Source organism: Triturus cristatus, chromosome 3_2, assembly GCF_964204655.1.
Source record: "Triturus cristatus chromosome 3_2, aTriCri1.1, whole genome shotgun sequence".
In the NCBI taxonomy this organism is placed as follows: domain Eukaryota; kingdom Metazoa; phylum Chordata; class Amphibia; order Caudata; family Salamandridae; genus Triturus; species Triturus cristatus.
In genome coordinates, this window is record NC_140584.1 from 288,471,587 (window position 1) to 288,491,472 (window position 19,886).

The window sequence follows — 19,886 nt, forward strand, 5'->3', positions numbered from 1 at the left end:
CCTACATATTGAACAGAAGGGCCTACACAGGGGTTTTATGCTGGCTGAGTGGTAAGGATGTCTCAGGATAATTATATAGCAACATAGGACCCGCTGGTCAATTTAATACGGCCTACAAATGCAGCTGGCAGGGCAAGGACAAGGGTCTCATACTTCAGGTGTGGACAGAACGGGCCAGGGGCCTCCTGTGATACAAAATCTACCCTCCTTCAAGGCTGTGGCAATGTAATAGACCATTGTGGGCAGAAGATGATGTCAGGCGTTCCACACTTTTGTAATAAATATAGAATGTTAGCAATCTAGTTGTTCATTAGGATACTGTTGAGAGGCAGAGGCCAGGGGCACGGACTCTGAAAATTGACGGCAGGTAGGAGGGTGCAAAGGCAACAATTTAACCACACTGAGCAGGCAGGAAGGGCAGTGGAAGCACAACAGACTATGGAGGGCAGTGGAAAGGGGGGCAGGGGCAACAAACCAACAATACAGGACTTGCAAGAGAGGCTGTGGCAATGTAATAGACCATTGTGGGCAGAAGGAAGAGGTAATGGTAGTACAACCATACATGCCAACAGACCCGATTCAGCCAGGAAACGTCCAATGTTTTTAAGCTCAAATGGGCTTTATTTGATCTGTCTCCTGTCTACAATATCCTCTTTTTCAATGTAACTCAAAGGGGAAAATCAATACCCCAGTTTTTTTTCAAAATCTCCCTCTTACCAAGTTCAAAATGTTCGCAAGTATGGTACATTGGATCATGGAAGGAAATGGGATAGGGACATGGACTTGGATAACAGAGGACAGGAGGGACATGGAGAGGTGCACCAAACTGACCCTGCAGGGCAGGCATCAGGGTTTGCAGCAGCACAATACACCACACAGGGCATGCAGGACGGGAGTGCAGCACAACAATCCATAGAAAGCAAGAGGGAGGGGACAGGACCATGCACATGGACAACAGAGAACAGAGGGGCAAGAGGCAATGGTAGCTAGCTGACCATAATGGACAGACAGGAGAGAAAGCTGCAGTATAACAGACCATAAAGGGCAGGAGGGACGGATCAGGGGCATTACAATGGAACAGACAAGCCAGGAGGGAGGGAGTAGGGCTGGGGGCAAGGGGGCAGGGCAGGAGCAGCAAGATAGCCATGGAGGTCAGGCAGGATGGGCACTAGAAGCAAGACACACCATGAAGAGCAACAGTGAGACTGTGATGGCATACACACAGACCATGGAGGGAAGGTGGGAGGGGGTCAGGGGCAGCTAACTGACCACACAGGGAAGGTGGGAGGGGCCATGGCAGCACAGAAGACCATGCATGGCAAGTGGGAGGGTCAGTGGCAGCACAATGGCTATGATGGGCAAGAAGGAGGGTGGAGGGGCATGCACAAAGGACGATGGAGGATAGAAGGAAGGGTCAGGACCTGTGCACAGACAAGAAAGTTCAGGGGAAGGGACCTCACAACAGACCACACGGGGCAGGCAGGAGGAGCAGTTGCAGCACAACAGACCAGGGAGGGCAGAAGGGTGTGGCAGTACAATGGACCATGTAGGACAGGAGGAAGAGGATAGGGGCATGGCATGTGGACAGGCAGGGTGGAGGTGGCAGGGACAGGTTACAGTCATCTGACAATGCTAGGCAGGTGGGAGGGGAGTGGCAGCTCAACAGAACACTCAGAGTAGATAGGAGTGGCAGGTCCATGGGACATGGTGGGCAAAAAGGATGGAGCAGGGGCATGCACAAAGACATCGGAGGGCAGGGGGAAGGAGAATAGGGGCAGCAAGCTAAGCACAGAGTTTAAGCAGGAGGTCAATGATGGGGCATAGAATTGGGCAATGGAGGGCAGGAGGAGTGGACTGGTACATCATACTAAATTGAGGGCAGTGGCAGCACATCAGACCATGCATGGCAGGAGGGAGGAGGCTAGTCCATGGATTCACACAACAGAGGATAGGGAGGAAGGGGATGGGGCAGCAAGCTAACTGTTCAGAGAAGGCGGGTATTAGGAACTTTATTGTTTTTAAAACATTGTGTCTGTGCAAACTACTTAAAATATGAACAAGTATGCAGCATAATCTCACTTTTATTCAGGAAGAAGAGGACGTTTGTGACTGTGACTCCGGGCTCACTTGGCAGAAACACCCCCTGACCCTCCACCCCCTATCGCAAAATGTAATGCCCGTGAAAAGGGTAGGTGAACACAGTGTTATATAGAACATAGTCCTGAGAGCACGATTAAAAATGAAAACTAGATATAGTGTATGGTATAAACTATGCACCAAAAAGTGTGATATAAGATGAACCGGGCGTGAAATATAATATGCAATACATTGTGCGCAATGACAGATTCATTGGAGAGCGCGAGATAGCACAGGCACTAGCGCGTGCTATGCGATATGCGCCTTGGAGTGTAATATGCACAGGGCAGTGTTGTGTAACCTAACTAGTCTCTAAAGTTGTAATATAAAATATGTGCTGGGGAGTGTAACGTTGCATATGCACTGTGACAAAGATATGGATCCCAGATTGTAATATGTATGGCATAGCACTGTGCGTTATAACATAGGCATCGAGAAAGGCACGTTAGATGGGGCAATATAACCCGTGCGAAGACAAGTGTGGCATGACATATTCACGGGGTGGTGCTAGAGAGTGTCATAGCATATGCACTAGCTAGTGGAATACAACACAGAGGTGTGTGGCACTCGGCAGGCAATGGTGGGTGTAACACAGCATTGGGCTCTGTCAGGAGCACGCTGTGACTCTCAAGTGATGTTAGTCCCCTTTCCAGAGAGTAAAATAAAAAGTATTACACATCCGGCAGTGGATGTGTGTTTTATTAACCGTGAGGGGGGTTTCTTGCATAGTTTTGGTCGAATTTTTGTCGAATCCCCTTTGAATGGCTTGGTGTGCATGTGTATTAAATGTGCCCGTCAATAGCTACCCATGTTTGTATAAATAAACGACAAGGGTGTCTACCAGGATTAGGCACGGTAGGGCATCAGACATGTCAGAGCTTCACTAGTGGTGTAAATACATTCCACGTGGATTCATTGCATGCATAGTCGCCTTTTAATGAATATCACGCAAATCGTCATGGTGATAGGTACGTACGGTTTGTCCAGCATGTCCTAGGTGTGTCTATAAATATATATTTTTTAAAAATAATAAAAAACAGTGGCCGGCCCTGGGGATTGGGGTCAAAAAAATATAATTAGGAGACTGGCCCTGGGGGATGGGGTCATCAGGGCCAATAAATTAGAATAAGAAGGGGAACCAAACAGCCCCCCTTCTTAAAAAACTAAAATAAATAAAAGACTGGCATCGTGCCGGAGGCCATGCCCCCTCCGTGCAGCACTCTGCAAACGCGCCCCCAACAGGCATCTCCAGTATGCGCCAGGGAGCTGCGCTGCAGCCAGGTGTTCTGAGGCCAAGCCCCTTTTTACACCTCTCTGCAACGCAGCTCTGTGGCGCTTACTGGAGGTACCTAGTGGTCTAGTTTGACCCTAGGGACCCTTAGGATTCAGGGGGACTTAATCTCTCAACTTAGAACAGCCACAGGGCGCGTTTACACAGTGGTGAAGGGAGGGGACGGGGCCTGAGGTGACGTGTGCAAACACGCACTATGGCACGTTTTAAATTGGGGATATAATTTCCCTTCAATACTGAGGGCCCCTGGGGGCTAACTAGCCCACCAAGTGCTTCCAGTAAGCGCCACTGAGCTGCATTGCAGAGAGGTGGTCCAGGCCGTGCCACTTTTTACACCTCTCTGCAACGCAGCTCTGCGGCACTTACTGGAGGTACCTAGTGGGCTAGTTGGACCCTAGGGACCCTCAGGATTCAAATGAACTTAATCTCCCAACTAAAAATGGACACAGGGCGTGTTTACACAGTGGTGAAGGGAGGGGACGGGGCCTGAGTTAACGTGTGCAAAAACGCCCTGTGGCCTGTTTTAAGAGGTAGTTTTAATCCCCATGCCCTATTATACACTAGGGGCTTACAGAGGAGGTCATGCTAATCACAGGGGGACCCCAACGCATAATGTTCCCTAGTGTATGTAGGTGTTTTCACTGTATTCTAAGTGTCTTTTAACATAGCACTGGCTCTAGGACTGGTTAGTCAGACTCAGTTACCACCAGTATCCGTCTGAAAAAGTTGAGGGTACAGGATGATTTTGCAACAAGGCTTCTTTCTGCTCTTCTTTTTGTTCTTTCTGCACGTTATCCTTCTTCCTGCACTTATCTTCGTATTTGAGGACTTCTGTTGCTTCTTTCTGCACTTCTTTTGTTTCTTTCTGTGCATTTTTTCTTCTTTCTTCACATGTCCTATCTCTGTAGGCATAGTCAGAAATTAGCATTTAAAAAACCTTTGAAATTCACAGAAAAAACCATAGGTTTCAGGCACGTTATAGTTAGGAATTAGCATTTAAAAAACCTCAGAAATTCACTGAAAAAACCATAGGTTTCAGGGGTGTTATAGTTAGCTGGACTTTTCACTTGTACAAAACCATTGAAATTCCCCCGTTATAGTTAGTTCAGCTAACTATAACTCGCGCGCCCGCAATGCACTGCTGATGACGTCACATATTACATCACTCATGACATGGTCAGTGACATCACTCATGACATCACTGATGACATCTCAAATGACATCACTGATGACATCACTGATGACATCATCCTTGTGATAGAGTGGCAGACCTCCTCTCACCCTAATATAACCTTTGATACACACATTCAAAAATAGAGACTAAAATTTTCAAAACAATGGACATACCAATACCAGTTACAACAACCTCTTCAGTAATTGTAAGATCCACATACACATCCACTCATTCACCAACAGTCCTATACAGTCACTCATACATGTACTCACTCATCATATGTACTCATACACCTATACATCCTGTTACACAATGCCACTCATCCATAGAGTTACTCACACACATAGTCACTCATGCTAATAAAGAATCAAACATACATTTACTTGCATATACAGTTATACACACACCACCATACTTACTTCTACGGAAACTTACACATACTTAGTCTTTTAAACAATCACTTATAGAAACACATACTTATTCATACAGGAACTCTTTCAATCTCTCACTCTCACATATACTCACATATATACACCAATAGTCACATATACTAGTTTAAAACATATGTAGTTACTCATAAAGACACTATTGAGACAGTCATTCACTCACTAACACACCCATACACACACTCATCCACCCATACAGTCCTGCACACATGCTGTGTTCAACACATACAAACAGTGAGTCACTCATTCATGCACCTATGCACTACGTAATACCCCCCACCGAACCATGCAGACACTCAGACTGATACTCAAAAAACCAACTAATAACCTATATAGACACCCATGTAGCTACTCACCAACCCATGCAGCCACTTATACACAAAGTGAGAGACTGATACAGATATTTACATATTTAAACATTACTCACTAAGCCATGTATTCACTATGATACACTTAATCAGTCAGTTACACAATCAATTTTTCAAAAACAAATCATCCATTTAGACACTTATATACCCATTTATTCTTCCATCGACCTTGAGATATACATATATAAAACATATTTAATTTTCAGAAAAACACACATTCACTGGATGATGTCATCAGTGATGTCATCAGTGATGTCATTTGAGATGTCATCAGTGATGTCATGAGTGATGTCACTGACCATGTCATGAGTGATGTAATATGTGACGTCATCAGCAGTGCATTGCGGGCGCGCGAGTTATAGTTAGCTGAACTAACTATAACGGGGGAATTTCAATGGTTTTGTACAAGTGAAAAGTCCAGCTAACTATAACACCCCTGAAACCTATGGTTTTTTCAGTGAATTTCTGAGGTTTTTTAAATGCTAATTCCTAACTATAACGTGCCTGAAACCTATGGTTTTTTCTGTGAATATATATATATATATATATATATATATATATATATACACACACATCAGATGATTACTTTGGATGTGCACCTCAACTCACTCCTACATCACAAAGAAAACACCTCAAATGATCAAAGCCACTGGCCAAACATCACAATGGCAATAACCAAAACTCAATACATCACCTGGTGCAAACACCGCATCTCACCCACTCCTGACTGGTGAAGTTAAAACAGCCGGGGTTTGAGATCCTCAGCAACCAGGGTTTCACTCCGAGGTAGACGCGTCTGCCCCCACTCAGATTCCAAACTCCTGGTTTCCGAGTCAGCAACCCTCAGCTTTAAACACATTAGAAGGTTCGGGAAAGACCTCTCCCCCTCAAGATTACAAGAAAGAGAAGTAAGGCATATGCAGGACTGACATACATCCAGGCTAGGATGAAATAACACACTAAAGTCAGTTAAAATAATGGTAGTCAAAGGTCATTACAGGGTGTCAAACCACAAGAGTGCCTCTAGCACTACATTCCACTCCATGACCTTTGACTATCCTCACCTACATATTTCAAAAACTGAACTTCTTAACTGAAGCACAACTATGATTGAAAAACTGCATTTCTTAACTGAAAGCACAACTATGATTGAAGCACATGTTGAAGCAGTAACATTATAAACTCATGTGCTGAACTGAAAGCACAAGTATAATTGAAACACACATTAAAATAGTGAAATCATAAAGGCATGTAATTATCATTTCAAAGCTAGTAGAAATAGCTCATGCATATCTAGATACTCAGCAAGAATAAATGTTTGATGGATACACAAAATAAATGATGCAAATAGAATCAAGCATATGAACTCCGTAATGCTCATAATGTCTCAAATGGCTAATACTGGAACTTCTACTGTTAAAGCAGCCAAACTTATATATTTTGTGCTAAAAAAATAAAGGCAACATCATAGTCTTCTTTTTATCTTTTTAAACAAACAGTCCTTCTGTGTGAAAGACACACAGCCTTCTTGCATTTAAAAATATACCTGCGTTTTAACTTCATGTTTATGATATCAGTTCATCGGTCTTGAAGGTCTGTCTGATTTGTTCAGCCACAGGATGTCAGCTTGCACAGTCCGGTGATCACTCCAGGGTTGGGGAGGGAGGGGAGGGGTCCCACCCACACTGGGTACACAGACACGGACAGAGACATCAGGCACACCAACAAGTCGCACTATGTTGACCTGGAAAAGAAACAAGCATCACTCTTATTGCAAAAAACATTTTTCAAAAAGCGCATGTTTTCCTTTCTCTGTTTTGAGTTTGAAGGCACAATATTATCATTCCTGTCTGCACGGTCTCTGCTGGCTCTGGGGAATTATCTGAGAATTCTGCCCTCGCTATAGCCTCTGAATTCTTGGTATTAGGATGAAACTCTCTTTTTTCCTGCACAGTAAGAAACTCTCCTTCCTGACTATTTTTCCACTCAATGCTGAATACATGCTCCCTTTATCAATTGGCAGAAGCCCAAGGCAATCCATCTGCTCTGACTGCTCTGGTAATTTTCCTTTCCTCAACTCGCCCCTCACCTTCTGTGGGACTGGTCTGCGCTGTGCATCCTGACACATAGAAATCATAGTTCTAGGTAAATCGAGAGGAATATGCAGCCCTTCCTTCTCTGCCCACCTGTTTGTATGGTCTTTCTCTCCTAGGTGCTCGCATTTAGTCATGTACACCAAACCTGAATCGTGTGCCACTACCTCTGCCTCCAAGATTTTAGCCTTTTCATCTGTAAGGGCATTAAATGTTCTGTCATACACAGTAGCTGCACTTTGCAGTACAATCTGCCACTTCACTGGGGAATCCTGTGTCACAAACACCACCCCTGGGACCTGCACCAAGTGTTCATGCAAAACTGCTGTGTTTGTCTGTATATGCCATTATATCATGTTTGCTTCATCCCATTGACAAATCACATTATGTCGTATTGTCATCTGCCCAGTGTCTTTCAATGCGCAAAAGCATCTGTATTTGTCTAGAATTAAGAAATGTTACAGTCCACAACTTTAAAAGCATACTTTTCTTACCCTGTGTTTCGCAAGTACTAAAAATAGCACACTGCTCCTGAACTGGCACACAAGATACACTGTCACATTTCTGAATTGACCACATTTTAAAAACATTCTGCTCAGTCTGTTGTGCAGATTCAATAGCGTTTTTCCATGTAGAGCAAGATTCATCATTCACTGACATGTCTAATTTATACCTGCAACCAGTGATTGCTAATTCTAAGAGACTGGTCTGTTTATTTTCCTGCACATTAACTTTTTCTCAGTTCAAATTCATTTCTGGCTGAGGAACGTATAAGTTCACATTTTTCACATATGACTCATCATGGCTATCGGAATAGCTGGTCAAAACAAAGGGCTTCAGAGCTTGGTACATGTTTAACACTTTTTTCAAAGACTTGTTTTCAAACAGCATCAGCCAACTCTCATCTCAGCTCACTGCATTCTTTTTCTAAATGTTCAAATTTTTTATACATGCTGAACAGTGCATTCAAAATGACTCCACTGTTTCTGTCTGAAATACCAAGTTGTTTTCCCTCTTCAAATAACTCAGTTGGCATCTGGGACTCTGCAATTGAAAACATAGGCATTTTAGAGAGCATTTTCCCCTTTTAATTTTCTTCTTGAATCCTGTTTGTGGCACCAAGATGTCTTGTTTGCGCCTATCGGATAATACAGAATCTTCCACACAGTAGCCCAACACCCGGCGCAGCCAAAGACTTTAACACAGCACCATTAGAAAAGGGTTTTATTTTACAAAATGCATGGACTCTCTCTCTTTAGAATAAGGCTTAGGGTTTTATTTTACACAATGCTCTCTAACAGAAAGGCTTTCCCAGATGCCAAATGCACAAGATTCAAATACACAAAGATATATATATATATATATATATATGTATATGTGTATATATGTGTCTATATATATATATATATATATCAAATCGCAAAGGTTGCCCCCATGGAGATGCCACACAAAGAGGAGTTACCGCACTGACAGCACCGGCGGCGGCAACTTGGCTGCTTTGTTCACTTCCCTCATAGCACCAAACGCGTTTCGGGCGGTGAGCCCTTGATCACTGGTGAATACTGAGACACGGAGGCAGCAGCTGCGTAGGAAAACTCCCTTTATTTAAAATTAGAAGTCCCGCCCCAGTGGGCGTCAACATGCACAGCATTGTGGTAGATGCAGTCTTAAGGCATGAGCAAGACTCAGGAAGTTTCAATTACACCCCAAACGGTGTCGCTGCCTCCGTTGCAAATCTGAAGGTGAGCATAACGCAGCCGCCTTGACACCAATCACATCCGATGATGAGGCCTCCCCGATTCCTGCCGGTGCTCATGTTAGCAAGCACCAGGATCCGCTCACAAAAGCGGTGGGGCATCTCCGCGGCCGGGCCGGCCGCTAAACATCAAATCGCAAAGGTTGCCCCCATGGAGATGCCACACAAAGAGGAGTTACCGCACTGACAGCACCAGCGGCGGCAACTTGGCTGCTTTGTTCACTTCCCTCATAGCACCAAACGCGTTTCGGGCGGTGAGCCCCTGATCACTGGTGAATACTAAGACACTCTCTCTCTCTCTCTCTCTCTCTCTCTCTCTCTCTCTCTCTCTCTCTCTCTCTCTCTCTCTCTCTCTCTCTCTCTCTCTCTATCTATATATATATATATATATACATTAGATGATTACTTTGGATGTGCACCTCAACTCACTCCTACATCACAAAGAAAAGACCTCAAATGATCAAAGCCACTGGCCAAACATCACAATGGCAATAACCAAAACTCAGTACATCACCTGGTGCAAACACCGCATCTCACCAACTCCTGACTGGGGAAGGTAAAACAGACGGGGTTTGAGAGCCTCAGCAACCAGGATTTCATTCCGAGGTAGACTCGTCCGCCCCCACTCAGATTCCAAACTCCCGGTTTCCGAGTCAGCAACCCTCAGCTGTAAACACACTAGAGGTTTCGAGAAATACCTCCCCCTGGGCCAGAGGAATTTTACCAGAACTGTCCAGGTTCCAAGCAAGCATTCCCACGGCAGGAAGGAGTTCTCACGTCCCCTTCTCCAAATCTCGCATGTTCCAGCCTTTATCTTGACGAAGCTCACAAAGCCTTTCAGAATACATAAACAATCCCTCACAAAAACAGAAAGACCTTGAACGTGAATAACCCAAGCAACTTGCAAGCGCTGCTGTGCACGCAGAAAAGCTGAAGCAAGGCAAAGCCAGGAAAAAACGGATGACATGAGGCCATGTCAAAGCCAATAGTAAGCACTTCCTAATTCTCATTAGTGTACAACACAATGCACAATTGTGCACAACTGCTTATAGATTCACACACTTCATCTCTCAATGTAGAACACCGAGCACATGTGTGCATCACTGCCCACAACACTGCACTTCGAAATCAAAGAGTACATTCCACACCTCTCACACTTTCACGCTTTCAAATGCACAACCCACACGTTCTATTCTTGGTAAGGCTGTCCTACTCCGTGACAACTCCCACTGAAAAACTGCAAGATTACAAGAAAGAGAAGTGAGGCATATGCAGGACTGTCATACATCCAGGCTAGGATGAAATAACACACTAAAGTCAGTTAAAATAATGGTAGTCAAAGGTCATTACAGGGTTTCAAACCACAAGAGTGCCTCTATCACTACACAGGCACAGCATGTTAAAGCCTGCGCGTTCTTCGATTGTAAGCCAGTGCACCGATTTTTCTGCTTTGGTGGTATACTTGATGTGCTTGAGCTGGAAAATGAAATTACCTGCTCTGCTTTTTGAGGCTTTGACAACTGTTTTTTCGGGTATCCCCAAGTATGTAGTTGCTGTAGGTAATGCTGGAAATATACATATAAGTGAGTGTCCAGTGTGCTTATCACCCCCACTTATCGTTACCCGTCTGCACTACTGAATGCATCTGATGGCAGCCCTACGACACACTGTTTTGGAGTTTAAAGTGGAAATTGCATAGTATTGCTTGGAGGGTTAAGAGAATAGGTGCATTGTTTAGTTTTCTCTTCCAGCCATCTGTCCAGAGACCTGATGTCTGCCTCTGCTTGGAGCCAGAGATCTGATTCTGACAGACTGTCAACACATAACATGGGTAGAGACTACTTGCACAAACTCAGAATAATGGTTGCAGTTCTACACAAAGCGGTTTCTCCCATTAGGTTATAAATAGTGCAATTCTTTTCTGCCCAGTACAGAACATATCGATATGTTCACTGTACTGTTAATATAAAAAAGAGAGGCAACGCTTCTGCCCAGTACAGAACATCTCGATATGTTCTCTGTACTGTTAATATAAAAAAGAGAGGCAACGCGTTTCACCTTGCAAAGGCTTCCTCAGGGCGGAAATTGTATGGAAGAGGTTCTCCACCACAAATGGCTTCCCTGGTCACTTGTACTGGCAGTAATGGGATTGACCAGCACAGGGGCATATCTGCTCATGCAGGTATGCCCTTGCGTGTAATATTCAGCACCCTGCCTTAGGGGTGTCAGGCCTGCTGTAGGGGTGACTTACAAATATCACAGGAAGTATTAGTGGACATGGCACACAGGCATGTGTGACATGTCGTGTTTTCACATTTGTCTGCACCAAGACATGCAGCCTGCGATAACAGCTCTGTATGTGCTTGGTGAGGGGTCCCTTGGGGTGGCACAATTTGTGCTGCTGCACTTAGGGGCCCTCTTTTGTACCTCAGGCCCTATGTACCATTTACTAGGGACTTACAGAGGGTGCTAAAGATTTTGCCAATTGGGGGAAACAATTGTACAGTTTTGGGAAAGAGCTCTGGCACAGGGGAACTGGTTAGCAGGAACCCAGTACACTTCCAGTCGAAATTACATCAGTTTCCAAGCAAAAAACGGGGGTGACCTTGTCAAAAAGGGCTACTTTCCTACAACAGAGCTCACTGGTTGAAGTCACAGTTGTCTATTTCTTCAGTCTGTCTAAGAGCCAATGACTACTGATTCCACAGTGGCTTCCTGTGGTTGTCGTGGTTACATTTGGGCTCCCCGCCACCAGAACAACTCTACTCTGACCGGTAGATTTTAAGATGCAAACCTATAGATGAACCGTTGGAACAATCATTGGGAACTGGCCCATCTAGAATGTAGAGACCTGTTGGGCCTTTAATCTGGGCTCTAGGCTCCCATAGCTACAACTGTAAACCTTGCCAGGCACCAGTAACACTGGGTCACCCAGATATCATTGGGAGCATCCACATGTTTTTGTGTGGGCACAATGTTCCTTCTTTCCTTTGTGTTCTGAATATGTCTCGCTTCCGTGTTCTGAACTCTCGTTCCAGAGACTTCCTCCATCACATCCCATTCTGCACCCTCTACCCCCTTGCTCCTTCTATTTGAACATTGCTTCTCCAAACTTCCAGTGGATGCCACATACTTCTGGCCTGCCTGACTTCCTGGTTAGAATTCAGCCTCTTTTGCCTGCCATCCCATGTTGTGAACTGTCTGCAAGGGGATAGATTTTAAATGGTGAGCAGGTGGAATCACAAGTAGAAGCTTGGAGTAGAGCGCAGACCTGTTTCAACCCTACCCCCCTTAGGTAAAGTTGCTCAGGTTTAGGAGACTGATGAAAGCATCATTAACAATCATTATTGGCCTGTCGTGTCCAGGGCAATAAACCATATGGAATTCAAAGGGTTGTAATGACAGGAATCATATTAAGATATTGAGATTAGTGTCTTTGTTTGGAGAGCCTAACCAACAAGGCATGATGGGAAAACACAGGAAAGGGCCGACCCTAAATATAATACTGTAAGGAATCAAAGGATCATTGAAGAGCCAAGCGTTCAAGTTCAATAATGTAAAAGTAAGATTCTCTAGGGAGGAGTTTCCTGCTGATGTAAAGTAGAGGATACTTAATAGTGTTTTCAGGTTGTTGCATGGCAACCCAACATCAAATGGTGAAAGCATTGGTTTGTAAGTGAAACACGTGACTTACATTCAGGCAGCCCAACACAGCATTGTTCAAACCATTACACCTCTTTTTCCTCTGTGTTCAGCAGACCTTCTCTTCACCTTCCACTGCAGACATCTACATCTGCATCCTTGGTCCTACCATTTGAATGCTGCATTTAGAATTTGATCATAATCAACAAATAGATTACGTTGAAAAAAAATCTATCCGATATTGCCTACAAAGTGCAAAGAAAGGTACTGAGGCACGAATAGGAAATGCCACAAACATTCTAAGGCTAAAGCATCTGTTTTACACAACTAAGTATTAAAAAGCAAGCATTCCAGCATACTGTTAGAAGCTGTCTGCCTTTTCGTGGGAAGAGATCTTAGCTTGACAGTAAATGGGGCATAACCAGTGTGAACAACTTTACTAGAAGTATCGTAAATGTGTGCCGCCAAGGGAGGTTAACAAAAAATAGTTCAACACAAAAGTGAATGAACACAGTAATTAAGATATATTAAATACAAGAGATTTCACAAGCAGATCACGCTGTGCAGGTGAAACCTAAAAATGACAAAATAAAGAAGTAATATGCATTAGGCCTCCTAATTTGCCTTTTCTTGCCACATAATTAAGTCAAAACTGAGGCATAATTTGGTCCTCCCCTGCCACATTATTCCAGGGGCTCTGCCCATTAGGGACTCACCAGAGATCAGTCCTTCGTATTTTACGTGTCTGGTTCCTCTTAATTTCAGTTTTGGTTCTTGGCAACAGTTGAAAGATATTCACGTCAAAAGGTAGCAGAGACATGAAAAAAACATATTTTGAGCTGAAAGATGTAAGTTAAAGTCAAGACTTTAAGTGGGATGAAAAACTGGGGGGTCTCTCAAAGGGTCGCAGCCGATGTAATTAGGGCATGGCTTAAAACACGTAAACTAAAAATCTGTGTTTAGCATAGTGTGCCGCCCAACTGGTAATTTGCTGCTTCTGTCATTGCATCAGGATGATGGGTACTCACAAACATTTTCCCGGGGGCCTCAAAGTTTGGTCTTTGGTGTGACCAAGGGGGAGGGGGTGTAAAGTGGGTGTAGGGGTAGCGAAGCATGTATATCTACTGGCTGAACTCAAATGCGCAATGTGAAACCAGAAAACCTGGGATGAATCCCGGCTCTTCCACTTGACCAAATTGTGTGACCCGGGCAATTGTTTTTCAATTTCCCTCCTTTTTCTTCATTATCCCATGTAAGAGAACCTCGAAATACATGACTTCAGGATGCATGCTGTACAAAACTATTTCCTGTACTTGGATGTAATCACTAATGGCACTGTTTTAAGGGTGTGGGAGCATGAACGTTTCAAATTTCATGTTTAAAAACCAACACTTTAAAAAAAGGTGAAATGGTTCTACAGGTCAATGAAATACACTTTTTGAATTTTGAAAAGACTATCGTATTTTCACATGTTTACTGTCTTTAAAAATGAAGGTGTTCCTAAAGTTAAGGGCCTAGTTTCTTCCTTTTGTTTAACTGCAATGAACCTTTAAATAAGTGCTTGCTGTATATTTATCATTTTTTTAATCTTAGTGCTGAGTCGAGTAAACAGCAGCCCGGTGCTGGTGCTGCTGCTCAGGGGGCCACATGTGAAGGTCAGGAGGGCCGCATGCGGCCTCCGGCCCATACTTTGATAATCACTGATCCAGCTATATAATACAATAAGTAACATTAGACCTATAACAAGCCAGGACTATTCGCTTTGCCAATGGTTGTTAGTTGCATACGATAAATAAGCTACAATTATGGCTTCATTGTATAGAATATTGAAAATGCTTCAGTTCTGAAATGATGAGACTGAAAGAACTAGAACGAGTCTCTTTGAAGTTACAACAAATCAGTGAAGGGTGGTACTGCTGCAGAGTTAAAAGTTTGTCTTTCATCCTCAGGGTGAGGGCAAAAAACGGATAGCCCGAAAGGGACCCGTCACAGCACCTGCTGTTTAAAACTGCCGGTGCTGAACACAGGCAGGACCCGGCTCACTTAAAGCTCTGGTTAAAGTTAATATGAAACGCTGGGTTTAGAGTGTGGCAAACGGACCAATTGTTACAAGTTATCAAATGAAAGCCAAGATTGCGAGGTTCAGCTCCTATAACCCTGTCTGCCTTCTGTCTCTCCTTCCCCATCTTTGATGCCAGATCGTTCAGAAGTGCCTCGCCATTCTTCTGAGCCTCATCCTGCCAATATTCCAGAGAGCATGGGGACCCGCACTAACTCCTCATCCAGTGCCCCCAGCACCCTAGAGGGAGCCAACCACCTCTACCGTCGCCAGGTTTCCAGTAGCCCCACCGAAGCTCGAAGCATGGCCTGCTGGGATGGTCCTGAGCCGGCGGGTAGCCTCCAGCGACGGGGATCAGAGCCCATGTTCATCCACCCTTTTGAGAGTTCAGCTGAGAAGGGGCAGCCAACCCCTCCACTGTTCAGGTATGTGAGCTTGATGGAAAACTAAATATGTCTGGACCTTCCTGCCACTAATTAGCTGGTTTCTTCCACAGCAATTCTGAATCGAGTCATGCACTATTAAGTAAGCTATGTAGTCTGGGATGAGTAGAGAACACCATTTTAATCCCTAATAAACTAACCATCTCAGGAGGCTCCCATTCCAGCTGAAGCTCTGACTCCTTACACCTAGTAATCCCAGCACTCAAAAAGTTTAGAACTCTCATACAAACTTTATCAGAATCCGCAGCCGAAATGTGGAACACCATCCCACCTGACACCAGGGCCAACACCTCCCATGTCTACTTAAAAAAATAACTAAAAATCCTTCCTAGTCAACAACATCTTTCCCCTCAGGTATTGTTTTGATCACACTTCCCGTTTTTTTTTTTTACGATGACTGATGTAAAGCACTCTGATACCCCTTGGGGTCTGCTTCACACTATAGAAGACCGCAAATAAAATGCATGTGAAGAGAACCAAGCAACTTTACCATACATAGCTGTTTCAGTTGCCATTTTGGGTTTAGTCTCCTCTGGAGCAGATAGTGAAGAGAGCCAAGCTCATTCACTTGAGAGAAGTTTAGCTTTGTTTGTACACACGAAATCTGTGGTCGGTCTTAACATTTTTTCAGGTGAGGATATTTTTGTATATGGTTTAAATCAATTATGAAGGTAGAGGAGAAAGGTGCTAATTAGCTAAGTAGTTTAAGAGCATGCTGAAAAAGTCTTTATGGCGACTTTATCATCTGTAATGCAAACTTAAAATAGTGCTTACATTGGATATGAACCGCCAAATTCCAGTTTTGTAAATCTCCAGGAGAGGGATGTTGCTAGGGAACATACTTTAACACTTGTGGAATTAGCGCCAGACCTGCACATAGAGCACCATTCCTTGGTTTATAACTGAACCTAATGCAAGAAGCTATGTGCATGAGGTTATGAGGTTGCCTTAAGCTAAGTTCACGCTTTATCCTCGAGGCACAAGGAAAAAAGCAAAGTCATTGTTTCTAATTTAAAAAAAAAAAGTGTTTGTAAAAAAAAAAAAAAATAATAACAAGAGTTCAATGACTGTTGACCTGTAGAAGAGGTGGCAGAAAATGTAGGGTAAGAAATTACCTTTCCAACATATAAACAAAAAAAGACATTCAGGCCAAATGTATTTGACTCCATAGGGCCATGTTATCTTTACGAATAATAACGCATGGCTTATGAGCATAAGAATGTGTTTCATTAATTATTATTGCTGAACTAATATTCACCCACAAGGGTACATTTCTAGTTACAAAGGATAGTTTACAAATATGCATGGGCTGAAATATGGTTCCCATAAATCAGACAATGCCAGAAATTCAAAGTTTTGTTTTGTGGGAAAATGAACTTGAAACTCTAAAGTTCAGAATCGTGAATGGTAGCATCCTTAAGACTTTTTCAATATGTGTTGCTGATTGAAAGACGTTCTTTCAAATACTGGGAAAAAAGCTGGTCTGCAGTGTGGGTTAGGTTGTTCTCAATTCTATTGTTGATTAGAGTCAACTTTGTATTTTCCATCAGTTGTTAAAAGAAACACATTTAAATGACCAGCTGCTGGTACTAGAAGTTCGACAAATGTCATATAATAAGTTTGTAAGGGAAATAGAGCATCCAAAAATTATTTTGCTTGGAATTAAAAATAAACCCTTGCATGGGAGCTAGATGAGAGCCATACTTAGTGGGTATATTTTTTTAAAGTTAATTGTTCAAGCCATGTGTGGCTATAGATAAACATACTTTGCATACTCCTTCCATCTAGTGTTGGGTCCCGATGTGTGAATGTTGTTTTTCTTCGAAGATGTTTTTTGAGTCACGAGGTGGAGTGACTCCTCCTCATGATGATAATGCACATGGGCATCGACTAATGTTAGGTTGTTTTCTTTCCGCTGTCTGGTTCGTACGTTTGTGCCTGCGCTCAGGGTCGAGACATTACGGTGCTCTATTCGGTTCGTGCTCACCCTCATTGGTATTATATTCGATCACGTATTCCACCTTGCATATTAAGAAATAGAAAACATTATTACTGCTTACCCACACATACCCGGACAGCACCGAGTGCCAAGAACCCTTATCGACCGAACCCCCACCTCTACTCGACTATGAACCTGTTAACACTGGCACCTCTAGGTAAGGTCACCCATTGTGCTACACTCCAGCAAGAGGAGATTAATAGGGGTTTCAGGTGCTCTGGCTGTAACTTTGCTCTCCCATTTCCCAATGTTTGTAATAAGACGCATTTGTGCAACCAGATTACAGAATCCTTCAGTTCTGGGCTTCCTAGCGATAGGGGGAGACTCAATGTGCTTAATTGTGTACTACTTACCACCAGGCCCCTAGTAAAACACAGCTTGGACTTTTCTCAGTTCCTAGATATCCATAAACCTGTTCTGACATTCCTTACTGAACCTGGTTTGACCACATATCAGACCCAGATCTTAACATCGTAGTGCCAGACGGATTTTCCATCTATAGACTAGATAGAGATGGCTAACGGGGAAAAGGTCTGGCCATCGTGTATCGGAAAGCAGATAAAGCTACATTTACACCAACCCCTCTTTTGGGCTAGGAAGCAATCATGTTTAACTTTAAATTAGCTAACCAAGCTACCTTCAACTGGCTTCTAGTTTATCGTCTTTCTGGCGCTAGATTGCCGTTCCCTTTTAATCTACAAATGCTTTTGGAATCCTGTATGGAAATACAGAACTTTACAGTTCAAGTGATTTTAACTTTCACTTGGAGGTGGCAACCAATCCTGATACGATAAAGCTGATTGATGGGTGCAGCATTTTTGGCCTTGTTCAACAAGTAGCGGATTTTTACAAATGATCTCTGACTAAAATTTGAAAAATCTTTCTCCCATAATGCAGTGTTTTTTAACTTAAAAGGAATCTGGCAGAAGCCTGATCAGAATTCTGAATAAATACCTATTACTTTCCGCCCTTGGCGTAAGGTCTCTAAAGGAGAATTAGAGGCCTCTTTAAGTAAGAATAGTCCAGCCATGGATCCAGACATTAACATGGCTTCCAGTAATCTCTCAAGCTGGTTTGATTCTGCTTTGACCCTGCTGGCGCATGAAAGACGGATAATTAATTATTGTAAACAACCCTCTACGCCATGGTACACCTCCGAATTAAAATGCCATAAACAGAAATGTCGGGCAGCTGAATGACTATGGAGAAAGGAGTATGATCCAATAGCATCTGCAACGAGTACTACACTATGATTATTAGTATCAAAACTCAATTTTTTTCTACAAAAATAAAGAGCAAAAGATTCTTCATCTGAGTTATTTAAAACTATCACCTTTCTTGTGAATTTTAAACAAAGTTCCCTCCATTGTATGGATCAGATTAGCTGCAATAACATGGCAGGCTATTTTCAAAATAAAATACAGTGCATCTATGATGAAATCGTAGTGGGACTTCTTTGGAAGGAGACGTTGGAGGCACCGATCCTGTCCCCAATCAGACATTAGCGATGGCCCTAACACAACTGGCCTAGAGAACGCAAGTTGTCAAGAGCGTCTATGCAAATTCTCCCCTCTCTCAGAGAAGGTAGTAGAGAATATTATCACTACCACGAAGTCTGGCTCTCCAGCCAATCCCTGTCCCCATGCATCTGGCACATTGTACCAAATTTAATGGCGATCCATCTCCCAAAATGTTTGATACAAATCTTAGAGACAGGAACCTTCCCAATAGCCTGGAAGTTAGCATTGGTGCTACCTATACTGAAAATCCCAATTTCAATCCAGATTACACAAAAAACTATCGGCCAATCTCCTGATTGCCTATAGTTCTTGAAGAGGCAATGAACAAGGATCTTACTGTATATTTAGAAACTAATGAAACCTTGAACTGGGATCAACATGGTTTTAGAACCCAGCATTCCACAGAGTCCGCCTTAGTGCAGGCCTCCGAAGAAATCCGCAGATTTGTGGACGAGGGGGAGAGAGTGGCTCTAATCCTTCTTGATACTATTAATCACGAGGTCCTAATGAAGTGGCTTGAGAGAATCGGGATTGGTGGCACATCCCTGGCCCTCCTTTGCTCATTCCTAACTGATGACAGAGAGGGGAATTGAATGGCTTCCCCTACCATGCGGAGTCCCGCATGGATCATCTCTATCCCCAACACTGTTCAATTTTTATATTAGCCTCCTGTGAGCTCATCCAGTCCTGTGGCTTGACAGCTGTTTCTTACGTCGGCTATACACAAATTATTGTTGCCATTCCTGAAGATGATGGTCTCACTGCCTCGAACCTGAAATAATGTTTAACCCAAGTATCAGTCTGGATGCAAAGAAACTTTTTTAATTAAATGTTGAGAAAACCGAGGTGATTCTCTTTGGTAAGAACACCTACTTTTGGAACTCAACATGGTGGGCAGCAGATTGTGGCCCATTACCCACTCCTGTCCCAAAAGTTAGAAATCTTGGCATGGTCTTTGA

At 43.4% G+C, this 19,886-nt stretch overlaps 1 protein-coding gene across 2 annotated transcripts in view; it reads left to right on the forward strand.

Annotated features, from left to right (window-relative positions):
- The window catches only part of ASAP3 (ArfGAP with SH3 domain, ankyrin repeat and PH domain 3), a 360,613-nt gene that overhangs the window by 314,579 nt on the left and 26,148 nt on the right, over positions 1 to 19,886 (forward strand). For both annotated transcript variants that reach the window (XM_085647656.1, XM_085647657.1), the window contains one exon: positions 15,105 to 15,390. In XM_085647656.1, coding sequence (XP_085503782.1) covers positions 15,105 to 15,390 — 286 coding nt within the window. The remainder of the gene's footprint in view (positions 1 to 15,104; positions 15,391 to 19,886) is intronic.